Below are 24008 nucleotides of genomic sequence, written 5' to 3'. Positions count from 1 at the left end.
TCCCTGAAGCTGTGTGGCTCTGGAGTCTAGGAGTCCTTCCTGACGGGCCAGGATGTCCAGTCTGTGGCCCACGGAAGGTCAAGGCCACGGTATGGCTGACAGCTCTCTGATGGATGTCCAATCTGCACAACTGCCAGGATGCTCCATCCCTCCTGCAGCCAGCTGCTTCTCCCTCATACCTTTGCTGTGGTCAGCCCTCTGTTCCCAGTGGCTGATCTATGGGACATGCTTTTGGCCCTCCCTTGGCTCTGCCCTCACTGTATAAGACCACTGATTACGATTATCCAAAACCCTCTGTTTAGCTGAGTCTCCAATGTCTGAGGTCTGACCCATATGCCATAGACACAGCCATGGGAGGGGGCACCTGGGACTCACTCCTGTCTCTAGGGTCCAGTGCCTTCTGCTCATACCTTCATTGTGTCAGCTTATCTATTTCCAGACCAGGCCATCTGCAGGAGTGAGGGCAGGCTACCTACATCCAGGACCTGGAAGTGGGCAGGGGCTTGACACAAATGCAGGTGTGTTGCAGTGACAAGATCTAGTCCCAGTCACCTGGTGCTGCCTGGTTTGTGTACAGCTGATCTCTGTGGGGGAGGACTTGTGGCCAGTGTCAGCTGATTCTCCCAGAAAGGTCAGCCTTTGGGGGTGGAGATGTGAGACTTGCCTGCTGGATGTCCCACTGCACGCAGCTACCCTGACTGCCTGTATTGGGATCTGCTAGTCACTCAAACCTGAACCAAGTAGCATGGACCTCTCCTCTCTTTGGCCTATCAAGGAGGCTGGATTAATGGCCCTGCAGGAAGCTACCAGAGTAGGACCTTGAACAATTGTCCTCTGGTGTTTCAGGAGAAATGGATTAGAGGCTGACTGAGACCCAAACATACATCTCCTGTAGGTGACTAGCTGGCCCTTCCCAGAAGGCCTATGTCCTGTCAGCAGAGATTCTGGGTTTCTGCTGACCTTTCACCCCCCCTGATAACATGGCTGCATCTCACCATCAAGTCCCAAGCAGCAACAGGAGGCAGTATGCTATCTCTCTGAGCTCTTCATCACACAGACACACATGCACACACATACACATGTGCACAAGCACAGATATATTCACGATACACATATGCATGATACACAGTGATACACGTATGCATGTGCACACAAACACACAACTCCACGCCTCACCAGCTGTCTCTCCATGTCCTCATCCCTGGGAGAGCTGACAAAGATGGTGTTCTGCATCAAACCCACGAAGCACCAGAAGGTGTCTGATTCATCCAAGACCTCAGCCAGGATAGGCGCCACCAGATCTGACATGCCCTGTGAGTAGCCGATGGCTGGGTTGTACACAGCATAGTTCAACAGGATCCTCCTGGTGGGGCAGGAGTAGAGGTGGCTTGAACCATCCCACCCTTGCTGTCTCCACCAAGGCCTGTTGTGACAGTGCTGGGTCCCTCCATCTCGGTGTCAGGAGAGGCTGTAGCCAGTGGCAGGTGCCACGAACCCTATCTCAAGAGTACTGGGTTGGGGCTGGCGAGATGGCTCAGCAGGTAAGAGTACTAATTGCTCTTCCAAAGGTCCTGAGTTTAAATCCCAGCAACCACATGGTGATTCACAACCACCCGTAATGAGATCTGACGCCCTCTTCTGGTGCGTATGAAGACAGCTACAGTGTATTTATTTATAATAATAAATAAATCTTTTTTTTAAAAAGTATGGGGTACTGGCTGGGTATGGTGTACACACCTTTAATCCCGGCACTTGGTAGGCAGTATAATCTCTTTGATTTTGAGGCCAGCCTGATCTACATAGAGTTCCAGGGTAGCCAGAGCTACACATAGGTCTTAGCTTCTGAACCTTGTGGTGGCCACCCTGTCCTATTTGATGGGACCAGCAAAGCCCCTGATCCCTCTCCTTGCTTGGCTCCCGTTTACTAAGGACGACGGTCCCCAACCCTACCTCTGTCTTCTCATCTCACGAATGAACGGACGGTCATAACACTATGCAGAGCCAGAGACTGCCATCTTTTATACTCTGCTGCAGCCTGGCAAATAACTGCACAAAATTAACAGCCAGCTGTGCAGAAATGTGGGTGTGACTCTCTTACATGTTCACTGTCTGTGACAGAGGGTGGGCTGGCAGGGATCAGGGGCTGAAGTAGCTTATGGGTTCCCTGTTCTGGGCCTGGGTGGAGTGCTGCACAGCGGGCAGGCCGTGGGGGTGGGGGTGTAAAGAGAGTCAGAGGGAGGCCAGAGTCACCGGGTACCTCATGCTCTCCACGTTTGGATTGTCCTCCCCTCGGAAGAACTGGTTGTTCCTATCTGTCCGAACCACGTCTTTGTCCACAGTGAACTGCACATTACGCCAGAAGGCTCTGTGCTCCTCTGGAGTCATGGAGAGCCTGTGAGGCAGACAGAGCACAACTCTGAGGTCAGCTATGGAAGGGGGATGCCCTGAGTGCCAGGGAGCAGGTAACACAGCAGCCCACTGGACCTGGAGTAGCTGCACACCCCGGAAACAGAAGCCTGTGCTCTGCGGAGCTCTAACCTCTGTTGCTAGGGCTACGAGCAGTCAACCCTCCAGCTCCCAAGAGGGTGTGTGTGTGTGTGTGTGTGCATGCACATGTGCATGTATACATGTGTGTACATGTGTGGTGTATGTGTTTGTATGAGTGTGCACATGTGTGTGTACTGTCAGCACAGACCCCCCTTGCTCCCAACAGGATATGTGCATGTGTGTATGCATGTATATATGTGTGTGCATGTGCATATATACATGTGTGTGCATGTATATGTGTGTGTAGGGGGTGTATTCAAGGCCATCCTCATTTTGACTCATCTAACAGGTCTAGCCCCTCAGAGGAGAGCTGACTACAGCCTGTTGCAGTGCAGAGCAACCTTCAGCCTCTGAAGTCAGGCTTCCAGCCCGGCTGTACTTGGCGAACATTGGCCCCTAGTTAAGTCTGTTAAACACAAATTCTAAAACTCTTGGCATGCGAACTAAAGGGCCTGGACCAAGGTGATGGGGGTGTCATGTAGTGACTGCCCTTATCCTGCCAATGGCATTGGCTCTTGGGAGACTCACAGTTCTAAGAAACTATGGTTCATAGAATACAAGGTCAGCAGTGAATTGCACTTTCCCGCCGAGGTCTGAAGGAACTTCGGGGCCCCTAGTGCACCTCTTTTGCTGGATGGCTGCATATTCCTTTCGCTTCTGCGACCGAAGTGCCTCGCGTTCCTCCGACGTGGACTCGTGGCTATAATAGTGCAGCAGAAAAGGCCAGACCTCCCCACGGATCGACACATCAATGCCACCAAAGAAAATGGCCTGGAGGAAGCAGTACAAATTGAGAGGGGTTGGGGGGAGAGAGTATAAAACAGGGCAGCTCAAAGAACCCCCAAATCCCCAGAGAAGGGTGTTGTGGGTCCTTTGGCTAGCCTCGATTCAGACCCCAGCAATTTGCACATGTTTACAAGGGGAAAGCGCTGGAGAGGCATTCCCATACAGGATACAAACTGGCTCATTTCAATGTCAAAGCCCCCCCGGGGTGGCACTCTGAGATCAACACGCCGTTCTCACGTCATGGATTAATCCTGGGGGTTTCAATACTGAAGAGTCCGCAGGGCCCACAGGGATCCCCAAACTCTGCAATTGTCTTTTCAATGAAGCTGCCTGGGTGCTTCGGACAGAACCCAACGCCAGGGACCGGCCCTCCTGAGGTGGTGACTGGCCACCCACCCTCCAGCCCTGCTGCTTGACTAAAGGGCTCCGTGGAGGCTGGCTAGGTGCCCCCTCCCTACCTGGCGTAGCTTGTACTCCTCCTCCACCTGGCCCAGGTCATTCAGGTGGTTGAGCCAGGCAGACACATCCAGCCTCCGGTACAGGCTCTCCTCCGGGTGGATTTCAGAGGACGGCAGCTTGGGCCTTCGGATGGAGAACTGCATACATGTCCTCTCATCCGTGACCTGCTGGACGGGTGGGAGGGACCCGGTGGAGAGCAGATCTCAGAGCCTGGGCTTTTGAAGCCTGAGACGCTGTTCCCAGGATGTCAAAGCCACTCGCTCCTCTGGGAGGAGGGGAGGCGCTGTCTGTGCACACAACTCCTAAATGGCAAGTGTAATTAGACACAATTAAAATGAAAATACCTTCATCCTAAAAATCTCTCTCCCTTTGCAACTCACAGCCTCCGCTGCCCCCATCCCCTTCCTGCCCCAGCCGCAAAGAAAACCAGAATTAATACCCCTTACAGCCCAACGTCCCTCTGCCAGGGAAAGCCTGCAATAGATTCCATTCGATCGGCCACATACAAAGGCCCGCTGTTCGGGCGAGCAGGGAGCCAGACTGTCAGATTGTCTCCATGCGCAGTCATGAGTCCAGGGCGAAACTGCAGCTGACATTTAATTCAAAAATCAAAGGTTGCTCATCGCAGGGGGTGGGGGTGGGCATTTGCCACTATCGTAATAAGAGGAGCCGGCGGGAGGCTCTACGGGAGGATAGGGCTGTAAAGTCTGCCCCCCTCCCCGTTCTAATAAGCACATACAGCATCTTAAACAGGTGATTAAGAGGCTCTTATTACCTCTGTATGCAGATTGAGCGAAATATGGCAGAAAGCCTTATGAAAACAAGAATCTTCAAATGCTCAAAGTGACTTCCAGAAAGGCCTAGGCACAGACTTCAGCTGTCAAGCACACTGATGGCCAACCACCTCAACCACGACAGCCAAATGCCATTCTCCTCAGAGGGGAATCCCCAGAGCCAGACCCCCCCAACCCCCCCAGGAAGATGTGCTGGGACAGCCCCAGACCCACAGGGTTGGCATCCTGAGAGAGCTTCCATCCCCTCGCCATAACCAACCACATCCCACCCCACCGTCGGCTGGGCTACCTGGTCCCTGAGGTGTGTCTCCGTGCAGAATTTCCATTGCTGGAACACCTCGGAGAGCTTGTCCAGGCCACCGTGGTGAAAGTGAAAAATCTTGTATTGGCTCTCTCGGCTGGCTACCACCAGCTGGCCACTCGTGCAAGCCTCGTCACTGAAGGGCCACAGGGTGGGGGAGGGGGTGAATGCATTAACACAGGTTTTGATTTCCGAGTTTAATCAGAGCCCCGCTGTCAGCCACCTCAGGCAGGAAACATTGAGTCCCAAGGGAGTCTGGCTGCTTGTGTGGGGAGCAGAGTCAACACAACTCAGTACCCCCTCTACCTAGGAAGCCAAGCGGCTGGATCCAGAGGACCCCTGGCACACCATTCCTGAGCTGCCCTGGGGACCTGGAGCAGTGTGTTAGGGCCAGCTTGCTGGATGGAGCTCTCAACCCCAGAGGACCCCTGGCACACCATTCCTGAGCTGCCCTGGGGATCTGGAGCAGTGTGTTAGGGCCAGCTTGCTGGATGGAGCTCTCAACCCCGCAAGGGGTTTCTCAAGCTTCCTCTAAATAAGAGGACAGAGGAGAGGGTTTCCCAAAATCTCCTTCAAGGCTGTCACCCCAACCACCTCAGCACCCTCAGGGGAAGGCTGGAATATGGGTCTGGGGTTCCTATAGGTACTTTTTGCGGGTGCTGACTTGGGCTGATGTGGCTGTGGTTTATAAAGGAAAAGCCACTTCCATAGAGGAGGCCAGTGTTGGTGTCAGCTGTGCAAATGATCTGTGGAGCCCCGAAACACAGCCTTCTGCAGCACCCACCTGCTGGGCTTTCTTTCCTGAAGGCCACCCACCCTTTGCCACCCACCACAGCAGGGGGCTGTGAGGCCAGGTGGGAGAGCACAGGCGACTATGGGCCAGGGAGGAAACTGCTAGCATTGGCTAGACCAGTTGCAGCCCTCTGCTGCACATGAGACTGGAAATGCACATGGCTGCATGTGCCCACCCCCCACATCTGTGCTTACACATTCATACATGTAGGCACACATACATGCTTCCAGGAGGCAGAGGACAGCTCCTTACCTGAAGAAGAGCCGCAGGGAGCGCATGTGGCCCAGGTCCACTCGGAACACACCACAGATCTGCTCCAGAGCACATCCCCGCTGGGGCTCATCCCAGCGAGGCGTCTGCAGGAGGCCATTGCTGTCAGGGAACCGCAGGTTGGCATCGGAGCTGGAGGGGGAGCTGGAGGAGGAGGTGGTGTGAGGATCTCATATTTCTGTGCTATGCTATCCCAGGGAAAGGACGGGGAGGGGGTGCGTAACATACACCCTGGGCTTAAATACAGAGGATGCGATGGAACACGCCCCACGGAAACCGCGACCCAGGTGTCCGTGAACGATGCCACTGAGAAAGCAGATCCCAGCACTCTTTGAGAAAAGTGATAGTCTGGGTTGAATGGGAAAGCACTTTTTTGTTTGTTTGGTTGGTTGTTGTTTTTTTTCATGAGCAGACTCCGCGGTACCTTAATACAGGTAGCAGGTTGTCAGGACGGCAGAGCTCAAGTCTCCTGAGTGACTTAAGGCGACTTACCAGGCCTCTCTGAGCCTTTACGTCTTATTTATAAAATGGAGGTGGCAACAGAATATGTGTGGAATGAGCAGCTGTAAAGTCCCTGGGGCAGCTGCCTGTCAGTTTGGACAGGATGGGGCTTGGGGGGGGGGGGCTTAGATTTCTTCTGTTTCTTAAAGACAATGGTTATTGGAGGAAACACGGGGGCTACTAATATTAACTAACTAATATAACTCACTTAACTAATATTAACTATAAGCATCTGTAATGACTTGTGGATGCGGGCTTGGCCACTTCCCGTGTGCTGTGGGGGAGAGCGTGTGTCAAGGCCAGAGTCAACACTGGGGCTCTTCCTCCATCCCTGTGTCCCTGGAGCTCACTGATTGGCCAGACTGGCTGCCCGTCCGCCTGGCACAGGTCACTGATTGGCCAGACTAGCTGCCTGCCCGCCCATCTGCCCGGCACAGGTCACTGATTGGCCAGACTGGCTGCCCAGCACAGGTCCCAGGGTTCCTCCTGCCTCTGCTTCCCCCAGCACTGAGGAAACCACATGTAAAATGGCCTGATGTTTGTTTGTTTGTTTGTTTATCCATTCTTCTTTCATACATTTCAATCCGACCAAACCTTCACTCCCTCCCATGCCCCTCCCATCTCCCCAGATCCACTCCTCTTCTGTTTCCCTCCAGAAAAGAGCAGACCTCCCAGGGATTGCAACCAAACACGGCAAAACAAGTCATGATAAGACCAGGCACGAGCCCTCATATCAAGGCTGGCTGGAGGGGCCAACCCAGTAGGAGAAAAGGGGTCCCAAAAGTAGGCAAAAGAGTCGGAGATACCCCAATTCCTACTGCTAGGAGTCTACAAGAACACAAGGTGTTCTTATGTAAGCTAGGGATCAAGCCCAGCAAGCACTTACCCACCAAGCCCTGTGCCCAGCCCGCAGGTGTTTTTATAGCACATGATCTTATTACATGAGGGCTGGGATTACCCCACTGTTCAGAAAATGAAACCAAGACCCAGAAGGGCTATGTAATTTCCCCAAGGTCACACAGCTAGCAACTAATGGAGCTATGCCTGGAACCTGAGTGTGCAGTTTGCTATGCTCTCGTCGTTTTACTTTAAAAAAAAAAAAAAAAAAAAAACACCTATTATTCATATTTTCTTTTGCAAAAATATTTAATTATACAGTTTAGGGCATCACTGGTTAAATCCTGGAGATGTCACAGTGGTGTTCTGCAGACAACAGCTACGGTATAATCTGAGCAAAGGCGAGAGTCAGTTTCAAGCCTTGCGCTGGCTCAGCACAGTCAGTAGCCGCTCTCTGCCAAAGCAGAAGCCTCCAGTGTATACCACCCAGCGAACAGCTCCCTTGGAAGCCTGGGTCTAGTCCCTTCTCTCTCAGCCATCAAGTAGAAGGTAGAGCCCTTCACGGTACCCAGAATGCCTGCCCAGTGTGTGATGTGGCTCTCCTGTGTCAGAGAGTCATCCCAGCAGGGTCCTCCCTTAGGCCCAGGATGCGCCCAGGTCTTTCTGAGTGGACCCTGCTTCTTTCTGTACACTGTAAAGTCCTCATGCACAGTCTAGGTGAGAGTCTGCCAAGAGCTGCTGCCTACCGCTTCCTGCAAAGTGGCTGGGTCTGCCCTTGGCTGCTCCCCATTAATTGCTACAGGGTCACTATACCATGCTACAACACCATGCTCCAAACTCCCAGAACCCCACAGAGCAGGCAACTGAGCCAGGCCACAAGCAGAGGCCACTGCTGGTCCCTGGGAATTGGGAGTGTGCAGGAGGTAAGACATTTCTGGAAAACAATGGTTATATGGACAGGCTTCCTGCTCCGATGGCAACACGGCGACATCCAGGAAAAGGAGAGTTATGCAGACAGTTAAAATATCAGTGTTTACCAGGAGCTGGCGAAGAGGAGACACACAATGTGGAGCACGGGACAATGGGACCCTCTGTATGACACCGCAGGGTTGTGTGTCCCAAACCAGAGAGCACACAACAGCAAGAGAACGCCTTGTGCAGACTGTGGACTTCCATCAGTGTGGTCCATCCGAGACCTCATGGCTGATGCTGACGCTGAGGTGTCCGGGTCCCCATGGCGCCAAGGACACGTGAGAAAGAAATCTCTGCAATAAACCTGAGACCATCAAGCTAAAAGCCTATCAAGCCAGGTGTGGTGGTGCAAGCCCATAAAGCTGTGATCCAGAAACGGAGGAAGGAGGGAGGAGCCTAAAGTCAGCAAGGGTGATCGACACAGGGAGCTGGAGGCTAACCTGGGCTACATAAGATGCTGACTCAAAACAAACAAACCAAATAAATGTATGTTAATAATGATAATAAAAAACAAGGAACAAACTGGTCACATATTGCAAATGCTAGAGATTAATACTGTTAATATATAAAAATGCACATAAATTATAGAAAGGAATTCTACACAGGAGAGTATCAAAAAGAAAAGAATTTGCTGGAGAATACACAAAAACTATTTTTTTACTATTTTAAATAGTTTTTTTTTAACTATATTTACTCATATCTAGAGTAATAAAATGAATTCAAATATGAAAGAGACTGTTCTGAAATAGGAATTAAATTAGTGGTAATTCAAAGATTACAAAATCTTAGCTGGGGCCACAGAGATGACTCACAGTTAAGTGTGAATCCTGTTTTGTTTTTTTTTTTTTTTTTTTTGGTTTTTCGAAACAGGGTTTCTCTGTACAGCCCTGGCTGTCCTGCAACTCACTCTGTAGACCAGGCTGGCCTCGAACTCAGAAATCCCCCTGCCTCTGCCTCCCGAGTGCTGGGATTAAAGGCCTGCACCACCACACCCAGCGTGAATCCTGTTCTTAGAGCAGATCCAAGTTCAGTTCCCAACACCCATGTCAGGCCACTCACAACTCCCTGCCCCTCCCTGTAACTCCAGTTTCAGGGCATCATCTGGCATCATCCTCTTCTGGCCTCGAGAACACCTGTATTCATAGAGAGAAATGCATAGCTAAGAATAAAAAATAGATATTTAAAATCTAAACTAAGAGGGGTGGCATATGCCTGTAATTCCAGAACTTGAGAGGGATCGGCTAAAGTCATCCTTGAGGCCAGGTCAGAGCACCTGAGACTCTGTCTCAAGAACAAACCAAACGGGCATAAAATAATAATAATAATAATAATAATAGCAATTATTATTATTATTATTAATTATTCTAGGGCTCTCAGGAACATCTTAGGATGACTTAGAAAGAGTGCAGCAGACTGGCCTGATTTCTCTAAATGTCAATCTAGAAATAAAATGCAAAAGGCTTAACATATCTGTGTGTTTTAACCATCTTACTTCCTTTCTAGCAATTAATTCAAGGACAATAGTCGCAGAATCACATGCATGAATAGATACAGGACATCCTATTGGCAAAATTGATAAAATCCGCAGACTAGGAACAGAAGAGACCATTCTCAAAAAAGGAAGGAGACTGCACACTCTACACTCTACTCTCGGACTTAGCAGGGAAGGATGGGATTGTTTCCCTCAAAAACAGGAGCTTGGGACAAGGGCGACGGCTGAGTGGTTAACACTGGCTGCTCTTGCACAGGACTGCATTTTGGGTCCCCGCACCTGTATCATGGCTCGCAACCATCTGTAACTCCAGTTCCATGGGATCCAACATCTTCTGACCTCTGAGGCACCAGACATGCACATGGTACACAGACAAACGTGTTGGCAAAACAACCACTCACATAAAATAAATAAATGTTAAAAAGTAAACAACTAAAACTATATTAAAACAAACCAGGAGCGAGGTAACAACGGCACTGACTTCCCCTGCTATCCTGTATCCTCTTGCGCTCACCCTCACCTCCGCACTAGACAGGAAGAGGAAGGAGGACCACAAAGACGGGAGGAGAGCGCGCGCAGAGGATGTGACTGTTTATATGAAGCCTCTCTGGGGAATTATAACTCAACTCTGCGAGCCAGTGAGTGAACTGAGCGAGGTTAATAGAGAAGAATGCCTCGCATCCTTGAACCATCCGGACACAACTGGAAAACGGAAGAGCACATTTAATGTACGCCAGAAGTGAAGCCATGTCCGAGGGGGACGGCTCAGTGGATAAGGCCTTGCTGTGGAAGCAGAGCAACCAGGGTTTGGACCCCTAGAGCCCAAATAAAACCCAACATCACCCCAGTGCTTGAGGGGTCGAGAAGGGATTCCTGGAGCAAGCTGGCTGGGTAGCAAGCAGAGGCAGGAGCTCTGGGTTTGTGAGAGACCAGGAGGAGCCTGAGAAAGGAAGACACCAGGTGTCAACCTCCACATGCATGCACACACGCATGCCCACATGCCACCAAACACGCACATGCACCAGCGAATAGAGATCACAGTTAAGACATCCAGGCTGAAAACATAGGGCTGCTGAGAGAAATCAGTCCTCAGCCCGCAAAGGCACGCCACGTCTAGGTCCTCAATGAGTATGTATCCACTGGACGTCTCCACGAGACAAATTAAAGTCAACTCCTTCATGCCACACCCAAAAGTTAGCTCAAGATAGATCATAATGTGAAACCGGTAACCCTGGGGAACTCCCCGACACCGCCGCCTTTGCGTTAATGAGATGGCCCAGCAGCTAAAGTCTCTCGCCACCGAGCCTGACAAATTGAGTTGGATCCATAGAACCCACATGGTGAAGAGAGAACTATTCCTGCAGATTGTCCTCTGACCTCCACACATGCACTGAGGCTTACATGTACAGCCCCAAGCAAACACACAAACATATGGATTAATAAATGTAATTTTAAAATACGATATAAAACCAAAACCCCTGTATCAGTATCAGTAATCTCGAAGCTATTCTGGCATCTGAGACCTTGCAACAGGGCAGGCAGGGTTTGGCATACACCCTACAAACCACAAAGGTAGTAAAAGAAGAAAACTTCTCTTCAAAGCGCCCTCATCAAAGGAAAAAGACAAAGAAAGACAGGAAGTCACAGCCTGAGAGAAAATTCCCACAAAACATATGTCCGGCTGAACTCGTGTCTTGAATATTTATAAGAAACTCTTATATACAGACTCAGCCGGGCGAGGCTGCACAGGCTTGCAATCCTGATCTTGGGGAGGCTGAGGCAGGAGGACTGTGATTCAAGGGTAGGTAGCCTGGGGCAAGTGGCAAGCCTCTGCTTGCACAATCAGACACTGCACTCCTCGGTGCTGTGTGGGAAGACACAGTTTCTTAGGCCCATGTGTACAGTGCTCGAAGCCTGAGAACCAAGACCCAGAACAACCCAACCGAAAAGATTAACATTGTGGTACATAGACCACGAAAGGCATTCAGTGACAAGAGCTGGGCCACAGACACACAGGCAACACAGCACAGGCAATTACACCGAGCAAAGACAGCCAGATCAAAACAGAGCGCACTCACTGTGCGATGCCATCTGCACACAAATGTACCCGAATGACTAACCCCAAAACGACAGAAACTGAAGTGTGTGTGTGTCTGCTGTGTGAACATATGTGGTATGTGCATAGTGTGTGTGCAGTGTGTGTGAATGCAGTGTGTGTGTGGTATGTGCAGAGTATGGTGTGTGCAGTGTGCATATGTGTGGTGTGTGTGTGGTGTGTGTGTGTGTGTGTGTGTGTGTGTGTGTGTGTGTATGCACTCTTGAGAATGTTTTACTGGGGATTGGATCCACATTCTTAGGCAAGCTCTAACAGGGAGCTATACCCTAGCCCTCTTTCCACTTTTTACTTGGGGCAGAGTCGTACTGAGTTTTATAGGCTATTTTGCAGTTTCAATTCCCCTGTCTCAGCCTCCTGAGTAGCTAGGACCATAGGTCTGTACAAATGGGCCTGACTTCCCCAAAATATCAAATTCCCTGAATTAAGCATTGTTTAGATTTTTAAATATAATTTTATGTGTACATGTCTTTTGCCTGCATGTATAGCTGCACACCGCATGCTTGCCTCCCAAAGAGGTCAGGAAAGGGCACTGGATCCCCTAGAACAAGAGTTACAGCCAGCTGTGAACAGCTATATGGGTGCCAGGAATTGAACCTAGGTCTTCTGCAAGAACAGCCAGTGCTCTTAATCACAAAAGCCACCCCTCCAGGCCCCTGGCTTAATCATCTTTAAGAGTAGTGTTCAATGGTACAGAGTGAATCACAGAACCGTGCAGCCACTCTCTGCCTCCCCCGGAACACTGGTTGTATACAACAGAGGTGCTGTGGTATCAATGAAATTCTTTGCCACTTCCCTGCCGTCTAGATTCCTGCAACATCATCCTATGCTCTGTGTACGTGAACTTGGCTGGCCCAAGGGCCTCATCCAGGTGGCAGATGTAGCGCTCGCCCTTCTGTGACTGGAGTGTTTCACTGAGCACGTGGTCTCCAAGGCTCTCCAAGGAGGAGTGAGATTCCACAAAGTGGACAGACTTCAGCGTATTTGTCTGTCTGTCTGTCTGCCTGTCCACTGTGTCCTGATGCTTCTTTAACACGAGCACCCCCTCAGATCTCTGCTGGCTGACCTTTTGGTTACAAGCCCTGAAGAGGAATTTCTAAATCAGTTTCTAAGTTTTTCTGAAGAAGTGCCCCCCGTCCCCATCTCCCACAGAAGTGGGAGCTGTGTTCACCCCACCCACAGGACACAAGGTTCTGCTTTCTCTGCATTCCCACCAACCCTTGTGATGGTCTCCTCTGGTTTACAACAGCCATGCAGAGCTGGGGGTCCTCTCCCTGCAGCTTTGGGTAGCTTTCCTCAGTGACACCTGCCTTCCTGCTTGCTACCTGTTTGAGTGTCTTTGGGGAGACGTCTCATTTGGGGGCTTTAGAAAGTCTGTATATCCTGGATATCAATCTCTTGACTAGATGTGTGATTTCTAAGTTTATTTTCCGTTGTGCATTCTGTGGGTTTCGTTTTTGCATTGTGTTTGATGTACCAACTTAAACACACACACACACACACACACACACAAACTTCGAATTCTGACTGTCTTCTTTCCTTTTGTGGCTTGTGTCTCTGGCTCACTCCGTGTCACTGTTGCTAGGGTGCAGGTGAGTCACGCAGGGCAGGACCGGGAGGGGTACCAGACATTGAGACAGCGCTTCCTGTCTGAGCTGTGGTAAGGCTGCTCAGTGATGCACCATACACGCCAACAATGGCTAAACTGCATGTGTTGCACAGGCAAGCGCTACTGAACAGCAGTAACTATCCAGTGGAGCTTTTGGGATAGATTCTTTTTTTTATTTCTTATAACTTTACTTATTGTTACCTTTTATTTTTTGTATAGGAGTGTTCTGCCTGCATGCATGTAGGAGTGTTCTGCCTGCATGCATGCCTGTGCATCACATGTATGGGTGAAGCCCTGAGAGGCCAGAAGAAGGCATTGGATCTCCTGGAACTGGAGTTAAAGATGGTTATGAGTTGCCCTGTATAATGTACCGGGAATCAAACTTGGGTCTTAACCATTAAACCATCTCCCCAGCTCGGATTTAATTTATTTTTAATTAGGGGTGAGTGTGTGTGTGTGTGTGTGTGTGTGTGTGTGTGTGTGTGTGCTTGCGTGCGCACGCGCACACATGAATCCAGTGCCTGCTGAGGTCAAAGAGAGCATCAGTTACCCCGGAGCTGGAGTCACAGGCAGTTGTGAGCTGCCTGACATAGGTGCTGGGAACCAAACTTGGGTCCTGTGCCAGAGCGGCAAGAGCTTGACCCCTGAGCCAAGTCTCCAGCCCCCCACCCCACCCCCAGTGGAGGCTTTAGACACACACCAATACCAGCTCAGTGTCACTACCAGACGGGGTTGGTAAGGTCATATGGTACCATCCCATTCAGTTGCTATAAAATGTTTCATAAAAGTATTTAATAACTAGAAAAAAAAGGTTCATAATATATACATCAAATGAAGAACATGATATTCTGTGCTGTCAATATGACATCATATAAAACATACCTTACAGATTTAATCCATATACTCATGCTATGGATGTTATAATAACGGACATTTCTAGATGGCACAATTAAAGTTTGCTCTCACCGTGTTCTTTTTTTTTTTTTTTTTTTTTTTTCAGATTTCCTGACAGGCGTAGTGTATCAGTTTGATTATCAAGACCACCACGTCAATCTGCTACGTTTTTATCTTTGTTGTTTGTTCTTCCATGAATCCTGAATTTCCATTTATATTAGAAAGTAAAATGATAATTCAGAAAAGAAGGGAAGGGAGCTGACGATCGCAGCACGGGGGAAGCTGGAGGCAGGAGGATCAGGAGTCATCCTTGGCTACATAGCAAGTTCAAGGTCAGCCTGGGCTACAGGAGACCTTGTCTCAGATGAAGAAAAAAGAAGGGGGAGGGGTATAGAGACACTAGCTGTCCCCATGGCTGCCATTCTCCAGCCCACCAGGCTGAGTGTGGCCTTGCTAACCCTGCTCATTATAATTATAGCAAGAATGTCACAGGTAAATGGCAATACAGGATGAATGACCACATAGCTCAGGAGACTCTACACTCAGAAGAGGAGCCGGTCCTGCCCAAATCACACGTCTGTTCTGAAAGAAGACCCCAGAGCCCATCACTCCCCACGTCATCCTGCACACTCAGCTGAGAAATAGCCTCCTGTCTGTCACCTTGGTCACCAGTAACCCTGCCCCTTGGCCTGACACCCACAGGTTCCACAATGTTTCCTAGGGTCATGGTTAGAAATGGCCAGCAGACCCGGCTCAAAACCACAAGAGTTAATCTTCACAGTTCTGGGGACCAGGAAGGGGAGGCCAAAGTGTGACCAGACGTGGTCTACAACAATCTGGAGAAGGCTCCATTCTGGTGATGGAGGTACCCAGAATCCATCCAGAAACAAAGCAATCCTGTAGCAAGTCTCAGCTGCCTTTGCACAGACACCCATGGGTTGATGCCAAAATGTACAGGGGAACATGAGAGGATTTGGAAGAGTCTGGGCGTAAAAACACAGGGTACCAGGACCTTCCTAAACCTGAGAAGTTACTAAGGCAGTCATCGGGATGGCATTGTCCCGGTGTACAGGGAAACACAGATGAATGAATGAAGCAGGGCCAAGCGTCAGACATGAGCCCTGGGGTTGATGGTCGATGGGTCCCAAAAAGAATGCTCAATAATCCAGCAGAGGGAAGAAGCTTCAATAGACACCATTGGGATAGTCAGCCTCCCACACAGGAGAGAAAGGAATTAGAACACATCTCACAGCACCTACCGATAATAGCTCAACGGCTGGGTAAAAGCGCCCTAGCAGCCTCGTTATAAACAAACAAACAAACAAACAAACAAATAAGGCAGACATGGGAGGCACATGATGGCTCCATTTACATGAAACATGTGGACTAGCAAGTCGAGAGAGAGAAAACAGACCTGTGGGTCCTGTGTCCTGAGGAGGCAAGGAATGCGGCGACCAGCATGGGGTTTCCCTTTCTCTTGGGGATGGTGGGAAGTTCTGGAGTTAGACGGTGGTGCGAACTGCACAGCTTCGTGGATGCACCGTGTGCCACAGGAGTATTCTAACACTACATGCATACGCTGTGTGCCGCAGACACTACGTGGATGTACTGTGTGCCGCAGGGATATTCTCACACTACATGGATGCACTGTGTGCCATGGGAGTATTCTCATACAATAGGGATCTCCTCCAACAGAGGTCATGGGACCCCTCTCTCCTTAGTTACCTGAACTAAGATAACCTCAAAAACAATTTTTTTTTAATTCTATAAAACCTTCCAACAGTCTCCTTTGACCTAGGACAATGGGCATGGTGCCTATGTGCCAGCTTCCTATTGATAGGGGGTGAGGTTGCCACATTGAACCAGCACCCTGGTGAGTTGTTGAGTGGCAGGAGGCAGAGGGGCCTGGGACCAGCCATTGATGAGAGGGGGTCCTGGGGGTGGGAGAGCTGGGGATTAACACGTGAGAACATCAAGACATGAGGGAAAGCACCAGTCCCTTTAATTTGCCCTACTGTGGGATATGACCTACTGTGAGACATGCCCTCCATGGGAACAGAAACTTGGGTTGTTGGTAAGTCGCTCAGTTCAACTCCCCTCCCGCTGTCATGTAGAAATGACTTCGAAAGGCAAGTAATTTTTACATTAAATTGCCCTTCTATATTTTGTTACTTGACTGATATTTGCAATTGTAAATAAATTCTTTTTTTGTGTGTGGTTGAAAATTCACAAAATAGAGCCATGAAGAAGGACCAGTGAATGAAGGTTGCTATGAAATCTTTTTTTTAAAGATTTTTTTTTATTTATATGAATACACTGCAGCTGTCTTCAGACACACCAGAAGAGGGCATCACATCCCATTACAGATGGTTGTGAGCCACCATGTGGTTGCTGGGAATTGAACTCAGGACCTCTGGAAGCGCAGTCAGTGCTAACCGCTGAGCCATCTCTCTAGCCCACCATGAAATATTTCTATAGGTAAAGTGCTGTTTTTAATGCCTAGAGTTGAGCTCAGTTTTAATCCCTAGAATCTACATGTAGTCAGACACAACACACGTCTGTAATCCCAGGGCTTCTTGGGTGGGAATGGGGCCAGACTCAAGAGACTCCCCGGAAGTCTGTGGTTCAGCTAGCCTGGTGTCTCCAGTGATGAATCACCAGAGAACCTGGCTCAAACTAGGCAGAAGGCATCATCCTCTGACCTCCACGGGTGTTCCATACTAGTGTGTGGAACTATGCCCTTAAACTGCATTTCTATGATTAGACAGCCAAAGGATCTTTCCACACAGTTTGTAGACGTTGTCTTTACCTGGCCTTGGTCTTAATCAGAGCTCTACCCTCAGAATCAACTAAGCAGGAGTTCAAAGTATTTGGGAAAGGGTTGGGATGCAGCTCAGTGGCAGAAAATGTGCCCAGCACACACCAGGCCTCATCCCCCAGCCTCTCCCTAAACATACAAAGAACATATTTTTGTACAAATGTACACTAAACGTTCTTTTCTGGTCACGACTCCTTAGACAGCACACACAGCAGGTATTCTTGGCATCTGTGAGAATCTAGAGTCCACTTGGATTCTATGAGAATCTGAGTCCAACTGGATTCTGGGCAAACAATGTACACTGCATATAAAGCCTCAAGCATTTGCAGATTTGGGGATCCCTGCCTAGGATCCTGGCCTCCATCCCCTGTGATACTGAAAGGTGACAGGGAAAGTACCTCATCAGATGGACCCAGCAGGTAGATGGGTCAGTTGTCTCTCAGCATGGGTCAGAACCACCAAGGAAGGAGTGAAGACAGGCCACACCCCAGAAACAAGACTACCCGAAGCTGGTCAGAGAATAGGAGGGTGCTGGGTGGTCAGGTGGAACATCAAATAGATGGGGATGGGACAGGTTGTATCCTGGAGGTGGAGGTATAGGGGCAACCCTGGCTGCTTTGAGGAGTGTGGAAGGCACATGAGGGTCAATGAGTGCAGCAGAGATGGGCCCTTCAAGGCTGTGTGTGTGTGTGTGTGTGTGTGTGTGTGTGTGTTTAGTGTCTGTGTATATGTAGTATGCCTGTTTGGTGTGTGCAGTGTTTGTGTATATGTAGTGTGTAGTGTTTGTGTGTAGTATATGCTTGTATGTGATGCGTGAAGCATGTATACTGTGTGTATGGAGTACATGCATGTGGTGTGTGTAGTGTATGTCTGTAGTTTGTGTAGTGTGTATGCATGTGTAGTGTGTGTGTGTAGTGTCTGTGTCTGTATACTGTGTGCATGTGTGTCGAATGTAGGTATATATGTAGTATGCACATGTTTGGTGTGTGTAGTGCACGTGTATATGTACTGTTTGTGTATAGTACATGTTTGTATGTAGTGTATATAGTATGTACACTGTGTATGAAGTACATGCATGTGGTGTGTGTAGTGTATGTCTGTAGTTTGTATAGTGTATATGTATGTGTAGCGTGTATATAGTCTCTACGTCTGTGTAGTGTGTGTGTGTTGTATAGGTATAGGCACGCATGTCTGTCTTCCACTATACCTCTGCCACTTATTTTTTGAGATAGTTTCTCACTGAACCTACAGCTTTCAATTGGCTAGACTGGCTGGCTGGCCAGGGTACTCCAGAAATGCAACTGTCTCTGCCTCCTTGCAGCTGGGGTTCAGATGAACATGACTATACCTGATCCAAACTCAGTTCCCCGTGCTTGCAAAGCAGCACTTTGCAGATAGAAAGCTCTGAAAAGTGTCACCTGAGGGGATGGGGCTTGGAGCTGGGGCCAGTAGGTGTGCCTGTGCTTATGGCTGCCAGTTGGCAGAAACTGGGCACAGACAAGTGTCCGCTGGGGGGAAGCAAATGGGCAGAATAGTGAGTGGGGCTGGAGAATGGGTAAAGGCACTGGTCTCCAAGCCTAGTAAGTTTGATGCCTGTGCCCCACAGAATAAAAAAAACAGACCCAACCTCTGCCTGTTATCTTCTGACGTCCACAAGCACAGGCACACACCATGAACAACCACACCGAGAGCAGTGTGGGATGGTTTGTCCCTGTCAACTCCGTCAATGTTAGGATCACACTTCTGGGTGTGCCCACGTGGGTAATTTTCATAGGGGTTTAAGCAAGGAAAGAAGATTCACCCTTGACATGGGCAGCCCCATCCCAGGGCTGGCGTCTGAGTGTGCGAAGGTGAGCCATGCCAGGAAACTTGGTAGGTTGAGCAGATTCAGAGTCCCCAGTACCCAGGCGCCCACCTGAGACGGCAGGTGGCTCCCTGCTGCCTGCCAGATCCCTGGCCTGGAACACGTGCCACACTTTCCACAGAAGGAAATGTGACTTGTGGTCATGTAGGCCAGAACAGAGTTCTCCATGCTAATGAGGTAGCTAGAAGCCCTGAGGGTTTAGCCAATGAGCTTCCCTTCCCGGACATTCCTCCCTACAAAAGACATTTACTCTCTGGTCTACCCTGAGATGGTGGTACGTGCCCATTTTCCAAGATGACCAGTCAATAGACAGACTGGAATCAAGAACTGTCTCTCATCAGGAACCTCTATGGGGAGGAGCATGGAGAAGGCCTTCGCCTACAGAGCTGCAGCCTATGTCTCTCATAGAAGGCCCCTCTGCGCTCCCAGACAATCGCCACCAAATTAAGGACAATCACCAATGAGGTCCACCATCCCACATCTGAGAGTAATAAAAAGAAGGTGATCTGGGCACCACTGCGGTGGCCTCAGGGTGATGGGAAATTAAATGAGGACAGTCACAGACTGTTACAGTAAAGTCACAGGAAAGCTGGGATTGGGGGGGGGGGTGCAGTGCACTCTGACAGAGACGCAGTATCGGCAGCTGGGAAACTCAGCAAGTTTACATACAGCAGAAACCACAGACAGGTTAGGGGAGTAGCCTCAGGCTAGTCATCTGGAAGGAGAAAACCGTGGTTAGTATTTTCCACACAGTCAACATCCCGACTTGGGCCAGGGGAAAACTGCTGCTGTTCTGAGACACCAGAGTCCTTGACATGCTTACACCAACAATGCACACCTGAGTCTTAAAGCTTCCCCGCCCCACCCCCACCGCGCATTCCTCTCTGTCTGTTTCCTGCCTGAGAACGCAGTGTGAGCGGCAGCCTCACGCTCTGCGCTGTCATGCCACCCCGGCTGTGATGGACTGTCCCTGCAAACACGCCCTTCTTCTCTTAAGTGATTCTGTCAGATGTTTATTCACAGAGATAGAAGAAGTAATTACTGCTCTGTACCTACACCAACGTTGCTCAGCCTTAACAGGGAGAAAGTTCCTAGGCTTGGGTGTCATGGCCGCACCTCACGGCTGACAGGACCAGCCCTGGCACGATGATAACTACACTCGACACTACACACAGGACATACACACGCACACACCACAATCCCACTGACGGGAAGCCCCTGCAGGGAGAAAGCAGAGTCAGGGGCTGCCAGAGCCTGGTCCTGGGAGGATGGGAGATTGCTCAATGGGGCTGAGTTTCAGCTTGGGAAGGTGAGAATGCTCTAGGGATAGAGGTGGGGCTGGCTCATAGCAGCATGGGTTTGAGCTTATTTCACTGTGGTTAAAAAGGGGGGTGCTTTAGAGGTCCTCTCTTCTCTGCCCCATAGCACCACCCTCATCTTCCTTCTGCCTTAGCCTGGATGTGTCAGGCACAACACACACGCAGGAGCAGTAGGCATGAGCGGCGTGGATCTGTGGCACAGGTGGTACAGATTGCTGCTTGTGCAGGCTGGAAGGGGACATAGGCCTATAGCACATCTATAGGTTTATGGCACATCTATAGGTTTATGGCACATCTATAGGTTTATGGCACATCTTCAGAAGCACTCCAGGCCGTGGGAGAAAGGCTGGCCACCTTCTCTTCCGTGGGCCTTTCAAGCTGTCTTCCTATCTAATTCCCAGTTCAGCCTGGATGGGGAAACCCGCACATACTAGGGACACCACCCAAGGCACTCACGTTTTGGGCAATGGGAAGCTCATGGGAGAAGAAGTTGGTTTGTTCTGCCTCTGGAGCTCTGTGCATTCCCCAGCAGCAGCAGGAGAGAGAAAAACCACTGGCTGCCCTCACCAGGAACCTGAGCTCTCTCTTGGTGGAGTCTACCTGGGCTGCATGGCTGAGCTCCTGGTGACCGAGCTCTGAGCTGCAGGAATTTCTGGCAAGCCATGTCCTTTCTAGAAGACCCGTCTTCCAAATGGCCTATGAAAGGGCACCTGACCCAACCAGGTGTTCTTTAAGCCCTGTGAGGAACCTCTGATGGGTGAGACAAAAGGGTTGCTTAAAAGAGCGAGAGCGGAAGCAACTGGAATGTTCTCTGAAGTTCCAGCCCCTGATTTCAAAGGATCAATGAAGGACCTTGATGGGGGCGGGGGTGTGGGGAGGGAGTGGGTACATTGGGAGGGGAGGGGTGAGAGGGTGTGAGCCCATCAGGAAGTATGGGAGACAAAAGCTTCCCTTTTTTGCCTGATATATAACTAACTGTTCTCGGCACGAGGTCCCCAGTGTCCCTAAACCAAGCTACCCAGGAGCCCTCACGGCAACACTGGGCACAGACACAGTTCCAGCCACACCGAGTCTACTCTCTGAGGACCACAGGTTCAGCATGGAACTGTCAGGGACTGAGAGGAGACCCGAAGGAACTTCTGGGATTCACAGTGGCTGGGGCAGTGACTAGCTGGTTCCCAAAATGGCCTTCTTACAACCTTTCACAAGGTGATAGCCAGCCAAAAGCATGGAGGGTCAGTGTGCAGTGTCAGTGCACGGCCAGTCCTCCTCAGCAGCCTTCAGCCCTGACCTTACTCTCTGTACAGGAAGCAGCACTCACAGAACAGAGCTCTCCCAGGCTTGTCCCACCCCTGCATCAGGGTGACCACTCTCAGATGGGGGAACCGAAGCTCTGGCTCCCACATTAAGCTGCCTTGTGAGGTGGAGGTGTGTCTGTGTCCTTTGGTGGTGTCTTCATGCAGGGAGCCAGCAAAACGTAGGAAGAAGAGATGGGAAGACAAAAAGGAGGTAGGGAATGTGGGCTCACAGCAACGAGGAATGTGGACAGCTTAGTTCCTCGGAGATAGGCAACAGTGTCCTGGCTAGTTTTGTGTTGGCCAGATCCAATCTAGTTATTTGGGAAGACGCCTTCATGATTGGCCACCAGATTGGTCTGCGTGAGATATTTTCTTGAATAATGATTGATGTGGAAGGGCCCAGCTCACTGAGACCTGAGCATGCCACAGGGAGCCAGTCGGGATGGAGCCCACCACGGGGAGCCAGTCAGGACTGTGCCAGGGGGAGCCAGTCAGGACTGAGCACGCCACGGGAGCCGATCAGTGTTCCTCCAGGGCTTTAGTTCCCACCTCTGGGTTCCTTCCTTGAACTTCTGTCCTGACTACCTCTGGGACAGACAGTGCTGGGGAAGTGGGTGCCAGAAGAACCCTTTCTGCTCCCGGCTGCTCCTGGCTATGGTGTTTATCACAGCAATAGAAGCCCTAACGAGAGCAAGCAGCCTCATGCGCTCATGACCTTCCTGATGGCCGTAAGCTTCCATCCCATGGAAACACCAGTTTAGGGACGCCTAACGGAGACTGAGGCTAGATGCAACAGCACCCTGGGGACCCGCTGGACCACAGAGCACCCCTCCAAGGCTAAGCCAATGAGGCAGAGAGATGGCTGAAGTTTTACCTAATTCCTTCCTTTGGCATTCCAACCCAACAGCTGATGGCCTGTCTGCTGAGAAAGGGAGACAAAAGTCAGAGGGTCCCCGGCAGAAGAAAAAAACCCAACATTCAATCCAAGGGTGGTTTTCAAAAGTAATTATTTCAAAAGGGGTGTGTGTGTGTGTGTGTGTGTGTGTGTGTAACCTCCACATTATATACGTACACCACATGTGCTCCTGGTACCCTTGGAGGCCAGAACAGGAGGTCAGATCCCCTGAAACTAGAGCTATGGACAGTTGTGAGCTGCCACACAGGTGCCAGGGAACAGAACTGGGTCCTCTCAAGGGCACTTAACCTTTGAGTCATCTCACTAGCCCATACCCACTTTTTAAGGCGGGGTCCAGTTACAGCTCAGGCTGGCCTTGAACTTGTGGTGCTTCCGCCTCTGCCTCCTGACTACTGGGATTAAGGGCATGTTCTACCATGCCCAGCAGCTCGGGTGTTTTTGCTGCCGATAAATTCACTCTTGATGTTCCACCTGCTGGAATATTCTGCCACGCCCAAGCACTCGCCTCTTCCCAACATGTAGAGCCTGGTCACAACAAATCCCACACTACAAACTTCTCTGCCATTCTGTCTCTGTGACCCCTCCTTTACCAGGTGAAGGCACCAAGCTCTGGGCCCTGGGAGACAGTCCCTAGTGTGTTCCACATACAGACCTCAACCAGAAGAGGCTGGGATAGATGGAGCTGGCTAGGATGCATAGAGTTGGTGTTGAGCCCTCTACCCTGGGGGTCCTCTTGGAAAGGAGACTTCTCACTCTTAACTTTGGCACCTTCCTGACATCTCTGCCATCTACTGAGGGGGTCCTGCTTTCCTGGGCCAGGATGGCATCTTCAACATCAAAGCCTGGCACAAGGGGGCACGGAGACAAGGGTTGATCTTTTAGTGACATGGGGCTGGGGTGGCAAGTTTGACAGCTCTATGGCCCTGTGGGGCTCTAAGAGTCTCTAAAATGCACACAGTGCTAAACTGACCATTCTGAAAGACTGTCAGCCATAATTAAACACACACATACACACACACACACACACACACACACACACACACACACACACACACACACAGGGAGGAGCGGGGAAGAACTCAAATGAGCACTGCACCAATCCACCCTCCAGGAGGCTGGGCCCTGCAGCTTTCTGCTGACCAGTCCCTCATTCTGGCGGCTCCTGCGAGCTCAGCCAGCCATGCCCAGGAGGACAATTAATGCTGCTCCCAGGACGGCAGGTCAGAGCAATGAACCTCTGCTGCCATGTGGGTTTCATGCTTCCCAGGGCCCCCCGTGCTAGGAAGTCCCAAGGGAGCCCTGTGCCGCTCGCTCGGCTTGCGATGTCATTTCTGACAAGTGGAGACAGGGAGCAATCTGTGAGAAGCTGGCCTGATTCTGCTATTTCGGCCCTTAGACCCTTCCATGGTCCGGCCTAGAGAGCCA

The 24008-nt window shown here is 50.4% G+C and overlaps 1 protein-coding gene across 2 annotated transcripts in view; it reads right to left on the bottom strand.

The window, feature by feature from the left end:
• Tbc1d16 (TBC1 domain family member 16) overlaps positions 1 to 24008 on the bottom strand; it is an 83748-nt gene that overhangs the window by 5501 nt on the left and 54239 nt on the right. The window contains exons 4-9 of one of the 2 annotated variants that reach the window (XM_029484035.2): positions 5933 to 6094; positions 4876 to 5023; positions 3792 to 3959; positions 3170 to 3318; positions 2258 to 2392; positions 1177 to 1363 (exon numbers count right to left, since the gene is read on the bottom strand). In XM_029484035.2, coding sequence (XP_029339895.1) covers positions 1177 to 1363; positions 2258 to 2392; positions 3170 to 3318; positions 3792 to 3959; positions 4876 to 5023; positions 5933 to 6094 — 949 coding nt within the window. The remainder of the gene's footprint in view (positions 1 to 1176; positions 1364 to 2257; positions 2393 to 3169; positions 3319 to 3791; positions 3960 to 4875; positions 5024 to 5932; positions 6095 to 24008) is intronic. The other variant, XM_021177371.3, reaches the window with a different exon arrangement.

This window comes from Mus caroli, unplaced genomic scaffold (genome assembly GCF_978045245.1).
Source record: "Mus caroli unplaced genomic scaffold, Mus_caroli_1 scaffold_13, whole genome shotgun sequence".
NCBI classification, from domain to species: domain Eukaryota; kingdom Metazoa; phylum Chordata; class Mammalia; order Rodentia; family Muridae; genus Mus; species Mus caroli.
The sequence above is the reverse complement of the archived record's forward strand: the minus strand, read 5'-3'. Positions and strand labels throughout refer to the sequence as shown.